Source organism: Cucurbita maxima, unplaced genomic scaffold (assembly GCF_002738345.1).
Source record: "Cucurbita maxima cultivar Rimu unplaced genomic scaffold, Cmax_1.0 Cma_Scf00029, whole genome shotgun sequence".
NCBI lineage: Eukaryota > Viridiplantae > Streptophyta > Magnoliopsida > Cucurbitales > Cucurbitaceae > Cucurbita > Cucurbita maxima.
In genome coordinates, this window is record NW_019272045.1 from 200,086 (window position 1) to 207,537 (window position 7,452).

The window sequence follows — 7,452 nt, forward strand, 5'->3', positions numbered from 1 at the left end:
AAAAAAAAAAAAAAAAAAAAAAAAAAAAAAAAAAAAAAAAAAAAAAAAAAAAAAAAAAAAAAAAAAAAAAAAAAAAAACAGAGAGCTGAGCTGACCGAGAAATTGATTCTTCAGTTGATTTGGTTCAACGGTTTGCTAACTAACTTAAGGTGTATTTGGGTGAGGTGGGTCAGTTTGGTGGGCTGAGGGCAAATGTAATTTAATGGAGGACGAGAAAAGAGAGAATTGGGGGTGGGTCAACTATGGAGGGTAACCGTGGAAAATTAATTAAAGGGGGAGCAGGGGAAGCAGGGGAAGGTGTACTAGGGTTGACTAGCTGAAGGGATGGGAAATTTAAAAAAGAAACTGAGATACACCACACATGCGGAAAAGAATATCTGTGGGATTGGGGAGTTCGGGTGATAGGCGGTAAGCTTGGTTTAGTTGGTCAACTCAATTTAGTGAAATCACAATATATTTTCTGTTGGCTCAGTCTAGGGTTTGGTTATTATTATTTTTGATATCTACGAGTGTTGGGCCATAAAACTCAACTTTCATCCAGTTAGGGTTTGGTTCAAATATATTTGAACGTTCACTATCTACCAGCTTTATTGTTCTCACAAAGAAGTTCTGGAGTTTCCTTTATTTGTTCGTGGTTAATCAGCATTTGAGTTCTCTTGTGCTTTTTTACTGAGTTCCCACAAAAACACCTATACTTCTTTGGATAAGTATTTTTCCAATAAAGGTTGTTTTAAGTTGGACTATTAGATTTAATTAAATCTGTCATCAATGAGCTAATAGTAAGGAACTTCGAAGTATCTAGAGACCAAATCCAAGAATTATATGAATTCCTTGAAGTAACCAAGGATAAAAGATGAGATAGATGAGTCCATTCCATAGTTTCATCTTCATTGAGGTTCCTTTGAAGGCCTAGATCCTAAGCGCAGAATGTGTTGGATTCCATAAGGAGGCACTATTTGTGATAAGCTATCTAACCTGATGCTACCTATTTGAAAATCTATATATTCGTGGGAGACAGTAGGTAATTTCTCACCATTTAGCCGTAAATCATATCAAAGAACTTTATGTAGCCCATTTCCAACCCTTTTCTAAATACGAGTAATATGACAGCATTAGTGAAGCTAATGTGCGTCCAAGGTGACTTTGAAAAACCCCTCAAAATGCATTTGATGAGTAAATATTTAGTCCACAGTTGTCTCTAAAGAGCATTTTTCCTCGTGTAAAAACCACCAAATCCCTTTAGCCAATAGTGCCTCATTTCCATGTTCTAGATTACCAATCCCAAGGCCACCCATAAGCTGGAGAAGTTGAGTTGTTTTCCAATTTACATAGTACACCTCCATCCATTTGTGTACATTCTCAAAAAAAAGATAATGATGATCACGAAAAATTTTGTCTAAAGAAAGAGTCACTTTAGAGGGAAGGTGGAAAAATGAGGGGTACCAGATTGGCAAATTATAGAGTGGCCTAAATAAGAGTATGGCTACCATGTTTGGAAATAAAAGCATGTGCAACTTGTGATGAGTCTTCTCAATGACATGCTGCCAGAAAATTGGGCCTTTTGGATTCCCACCCAATGGAAACGCAAGATATCTAATGCTAAGTCCAGGAAACCACTGCATTTGGGGAACTCGTCTTGTTGCCTTTGATATTTAAAGTTGAGAAGAGGCTTGTTTGATTAGGAGCTGGAGGATTGGGCTAACCTTTCGTTTTCTACAATAATAGATCCAATGTGTTGGTTTGAAGAGGCTGGAAACAGATATTCGTTAAGTCTGCCTATCTAACTTTGATGGAGAAAAGGAGGCTGCTCGGGAAGGAGATTTGAGATGCAGCTTGGAGATGGAGTATTTCCTAGAAGGGTTAAGTTATTTCTTTGGTCAGTGGCTCTTGTTAGTAACAATACTTCGACAAGTTGCAGCAACGACTCCCTCTTTTTTCAGATATCCCAAACATGTGTGTTTTGTGAAAGACAACTGAGTTTTTATCCCATATACTCATTTACTGTAGTCAGTAGCAAAGTATGGGACTTTTTTTAGAAAGTTTGGTTTGCAGTGGTGTAGGCCTTTGTTTCTGGAAGATAGTGGGGATGTTTGAATGGTTGGCAGCTTTTCGGGAAGGCTGAGGTGTTGTGGACAAATGTGGCTAAGGCTATAGTGTGGTTGATTTAGAAGGCAAGAAACAATAGTCTTTAAAGAGAAGTTCAATTCTTTGAATTACTTTTGTAACATTCTACAGTTAGGGGCATCCAGTTGGAGTAGCCAACACAAGTCTTTTTTTAATTACACCACTTTCAATATCAACCTAGATTTGAAGGTATTTTGTAGCCTCTTTTTGCGAGGGGGGACCCTTGGTATCTTTTCCCTTTAAGCAGCCCCTCTTATAGCCAGTTTGTTTCTTCGTGAAGTGTTTCTGTGTTTTATAAAATAAAATCATTTTGTGGACTTTCTCTCACATGATTTTGTTTGTTCTTCTCTTAATATTGATGCGGTCTCATTTCTTGCTTAAAATAGTCATCCCTGCTGTTTTTATGAGTATCAACTGTACTACAAATACCACTACTGTTGGTTTTTTATTTTGATGAACTTAATAATTAGTACTGCAATAATAGGTTGTTCGAGGTGGTCGTCGAATTGAGGTCTCAATTTATGACATTGTTGTTGGAGATGTTATACCACTCAATATTGGTGATCAGGTCTGCAGCTCTATTCATTTCTATTTGTATTTCGACATTAAACTGTTATGCTGATAGATCTTCCTTAGGTCCCTGCTGACGGCATCTTAATTTCTGGACACTCACTTGCAATTGATGAATCAAGCATGACTGGAGAGAGCAAGATCGTTAGTCTTTTATATCTTTGGCTTATTAGATTAAATAAAATGTTCTCAAGTAGTTCTCTTCTCTTATTTATCTGAAGAAAGTTTGCTTCTTTTGCAGGTTCAAAAGCAGCATGCTAAGGACCCTTTCCTGATGTCTGGATGCAAAGTGGCTGATGGTCATGGCACTATGCTGGTAAATGTTTCTTTGATTTATTTTTGGATTGTTTTTTTTTTTTTTTCCCTTATTTCTAGTCCTTGACAAGTGCAGTTTGTCCAATACTATATTTAGGTTTGTCTGTTCATGTATTTTTTTTCTATCCAATTTAAGTCTTTCAGTCCTTTGATATTAACAACACTCGAGAACTATCAATTTGGATCATGTTTACGATTAAAGCACAATATTAGATTACCTTTAAAAAAATACATTAATTTATTATTGATGATGTGGGTTTGGTCTTAAATGATTGTTTTGATCAGCCTTTGTCTAAGCTTGGAAATATTTATTTCTTTGTCCTTACTATAACATGTTCTAGGATTATATGATAAAAGTACGAGTGAGTTTGTGTAATTTGAGTAGAAACGATCACTTTTTTTTTTCTCCCTTTTTTCATCCCAATTGAGATCTTTATACTATTTTTGGTCCATGAAATTTTAAAATATTTATTGTACTCTCAGTACTTCAAAAACTTTGTAGTATGTAACCTAATCTAGCCTCAGGCAGCGTTTGTGACACCCATATATGCCTACACTAGCGTGTTAACACATAAACATAAAGTCACATTATTAATAACTATCATCAGCAAAAAATTAAGTAGCGGAACAAAATGATTGTGTTTTTAAGTTCAAGGATTGAAATAAGTTCAGGGAAGAGTTTAGGATGATAATTTCCTGATACTTTGGTGACAGGTTCAGGGACAAGATTCCATAAACCTTAGTGATTTGAATGGCACTTGATTCTATTTCAAGTTTGTTTTATAAACCTTAGTAATTTGATATCATTTGATGTTTCCCACCTATAAAATGAATTTTGTTCTCTTTTGATGTTTAAATTTTAGATGTCAAATTTATTTTTACAATGTTAAATATTTATGCACACATTAAAAAAAAAACTGACGTGTTTCTTTCAATTGACTTGTGTCACATGTGAGTTTCCGTGATTCTTAGGTACAAGAAAGACTTTTAATAGGCTGGTTGCACAGGTTTTTATTTTTTCTTTTTTTCTTTTTTTTTTTTTTTTTATGTGGGGCTAGTTTTATGCGAATGTTCAGTGCATGTGCGACACATTACCTTAAGAGAGCTCTTGCTTTTTTTATCTTGGGACGTAGATCCTATCCCCTCTCTGACCTGGTGCTTTGCTTAATCACATTTTTGAGCTTTAAGTTTCTCTAGGCTTTGATACTAATCTTGGTGCAGATAGTGTTGGTGGAGATCTGTTTTTTTTTTTTTTTTTTTTTCCTATGTTTGTATGTAACAAAACAGATTCTTTGTTCATAGTTTGAGATTGGAAGGAGTTTCAACGGTAACTCTGCAACTACTTAAATTGTAGCAATTAACTAACTGTAGCATAGCTAAAATAGTTAACATGAAAAGTGGTAGAAAATCACTGTAAACTGCAGTAAATTCTTAAAGCCCATTGCATAAAACTTCTCTACATCATTATTTTAGGTTACAAGTGTTGGAGTTAATACTGAATGGGGTTTGCTTATGGCAAGTATTTCTGAAGACAATGGCGAGGAAACTCCTTTGCAGGTTTGATCCCCTTACTGTTTTTGGTTAGTATATGTTCTTTTGTTCTATTTTACAGCTAATGAATTTTAATAGGTGCGTTTAAATGGTGTGGCAACTTTAATTGGTATTGTTGGACTCTCAATAGCTTTCGCTGTCTTGATTGTGCTCCTCGCAAGGTAAATAAGAGGTTTGGCTAACTACTGAATTTTGTTCTTATTGACTTATTTATTTATTTATTTTTAAATGAGCAGATATTTCACTGGTCACACCAAAAATCCAGATGGAAGCCGTCAGTTTATTGCGGGGCAGACAAAAGTTGGTCGTGCCGTTGATGGGGCCATCAAAATTGTCACTATTGCGGTATGTCTGAAAATTTGAAATGTTTGGAGGATTGACTGATTGATGATGATGATTATTACACCACTTCAAATTTAAAAAGCATGCGTGGAAGATTTATATGATGTAGGAATGATGTGTATGTGTGCTTGGATGTGTATTTACAGCTTCTGTAATACATTTTTCTTTCAATGTTTGTCATGTAGGTGACCATCGTTGTGGTTGCTGTGCCTGAAGGGCTTCCACTAGCTGTAACATTAACGTAAGTGTACTTTTATTTGTTATCAATATTTTGCGTACGTTTGTTTATGGAAGACATGTTTTTTATGTACACATTTATTTACTATATTGCCATCAATCTCCAATATCGAGTGTTTAATGCTTCTCATCCTATGGTATGTTGGTTGATTTTGTTTCCTCATGGTCTCCTTGCTTTGCCGATTCTGCTAGATTTTTTATTTCTAAGTTCATAAAGCTACTTCGATGCATTATAAATGAAAGCTTCTTTATAATTGTATTGAGCTTTATATGTTTCAACTTTTGCCTTATTACACAATGCCCTTAGCCTTTATGTTTATTTATTTCTTTGACGTTTCATCAAAAAATATTTCGACTGTGGCAGCCTTGCTTACTCAATGAGAAAGATGATGGCAGACAAGGCACTGGTATGTACGGTGGTTTATTCCATGGTTATACTTCAACGAAATTTGTTATAAAAGGATATTGTGGATTTATTAATCATATGTTTACACACTTCAATGTGACTTAAATGTAAGGTGCGGAGGCTATCAGCATGTGAGACGATGGGGTCTGCTACAACTATTTGTAGTGATAAGACTGGAACCTTAACTATAAATCAGGCAAGTTTCACAATTTTTTTATTTTTTATTTATTTTAACTTACTTTTTATTCTTTTAACAACTTTTTCCATTGTATCAAGTTCAAAATCTTCTTTTGTTTGAGGTTAAATATTTGTTTGTTATATCAGGTTAGTTTCTCATTCTTTCTTGTTTGATTTTTTAGCTTACGTTTTTAACATAGTGACAACTTTGTGCATTCGAGTTTGATCTTCAAAAGTCTCTTTTGTTTGATGTTAAATTTTTGTTTGTTAAATCAGGTAATCATTTTTTTGTTTGAATCTCTAAGCTTACATTTTATTCTATTGACAACTTTGTGCGTTATCTCGAATTTTTCTTCAAAATTCTCTTTTATGTGATGTAAATTGACAGAAATTTTAACACCCTATCACCTTTATAACTCATTGGAATGTGGATAATGATGAAATAGAGAAATACTTGTGTATCTTCTAGGATGGGAACCGATCTTTCTTTTTATTTGATTACTCTGATTGGCCTTTCAGGTCTATTAACCTTGTTGGTCAATTTTGTAGATGACCATTGTTGAGGCTTATGTTGGTGGGAAGAAGACTGATCCACCAGAGAAGAAGTCAGAGTCATCTTCCATGTTATACTCCTTACTTGTTGAAGGCATTGCTCTGAACTCAAACGGCAGTGTATATGTGCCTGAGGTATGCCAAAAAGAATCAGTGGTTATTTCTAACCCATAATTTAATCAGATATTTCCCAATCTATTGAAATTTCCAAAGCCTGGAGATTTTTGTGTTACTATTGTTATAAATAAATTCAAATTTACAGTCCAGTGTAATTGTCTAGCAGCCTGTTGAAACGCTAGTGTGTCTATTTTTGTAATTTCAGAGTGGTGGAGAGGAAGAGGTTACAGGTTCGCCTACAGAAAAGGCTATTCTTAACTGGGGTATCAAGGTGCTTTTCCATATGGGTTCTTCTTCTTTCTTTCTGTTTTTCACATGTGAAGTACACAATATTCATAATAATGCTATGTCTACAGCTGGGAATGAACTTTGAAGCAATAAGAAAGGAATGTGCAATTCTTCACGTTTTCCCCTTCAGCTCAGACAAAAAACGTGGTGGTGTTGCAGGTCAACGGGTAATCAGCTATACTGTGTCATTTCATATTCACTATGTCGGTGATTCCATTATTTTTTCTGTTTACTATAGAATTGTTCTCTGAATAAAAGATTAAAAGATGTCTGTAGCGACACAAGAACATAATTCCCTCATTTGGCTCCATAAACCGTTGACGTAACTTGATAACGTTGAGACTGTAAAAATCTGGATAGCTTTTCTTATAAGTCTCTTTCCGGAAGTCTATTGACTTTTAGGATTGAGTTTGCTTCTCAGCATTCATTTTGAGATACATATCAAAACACTTTTGTTGTTATTTTCTCCAGTGCTTCATTTGTAGCATCTTCTTTAAGCTTCTCGTACAACTAGTTTGAAAATGATTTCCCCCCCGCCCCTCCTACATTTTTATTCCATTTTCCTTTCCCTTTTCGTTCTTTTTTATTTTTTTTATTGTATATATAATCTTGATTTCAATTAGGCGGTTGTTTCCTACCAAAAAAAAAAAAAGGAAGGATAACTGGAGAAGAAGCATCTTATATCCCCAGTCATACCAAAAAACGTGATTTATTTGAATTTTTTTTTTTTTTTTTTTTTTTTTTTTTTTTTTTTTTTTTTTTTTTTTTTTTTT

General features: G+C 34.4%; 1 protein-coding gene across 7 annotated transcripts in view; it reads left to right on the plus strand.

Annotated features, from left to right (window-relative positions):
* LOC111465342 (calcium-transporting ATPase 10, plasma membrane-type-like) overlaps positions 1 to 7,452 on the plus strand; it is a 27,762-nt gene that overhangs the window by 13,044 nt on the left and 7,266 nt on the right. For all 7 annotated transcript variants that reach the window (XM_023109661.1, XM_023109668.1, XM_023109662.1 and 4 more), the window contains exons 11-22: positions 2,609 to 2,692; positions 2,761 to 2,838; positions 2,936 to 3,010; positions 4,483 to 4,566; positions 4,639 to 4,721; positions 4,797 to 4,905; positions 5,088 to 5,143; positions 5,504 to 5,546; positions 5,658 to 5,741; positions 6,272 to 6,409; positions 6,597 to 6,662; positions 6,748 to 6,846. In XM_023109661.1, coding sequence (XP_022965429.1) covers positions 2,609 to 2,692; positions 2,761 to 2,838; positions 2,936 to 3,010; positions 4,483 to 4,566; positions 4,639 to 4,721; positions 4,797 to 4,905; positions 5,088 to 5,143; positions 5,504 to 5,546; positions 5,658 to 5,741; positions 6,272 to 6,409; positions 6,597 to 6,662; positions 6,748 to 6,846 — 999 coding nt within the window. The remainder of the gene's footprint in view (positions 1 to 2,608; positions 2,693 to 2,760; positions 2,839 to 2,935; positions 3,011 to 4,482; positions 4,567 to 4,638; positions 4,722 to 4,796; positions 4,906 to 5,087; positions 5,144 to 5,503; positions 5,547 to 5,657; positions 5,742 to 6,271; positions 6,410 to 6,596; positions 6,663 to 6,747; positions 6,847 to 7,452) is intronic.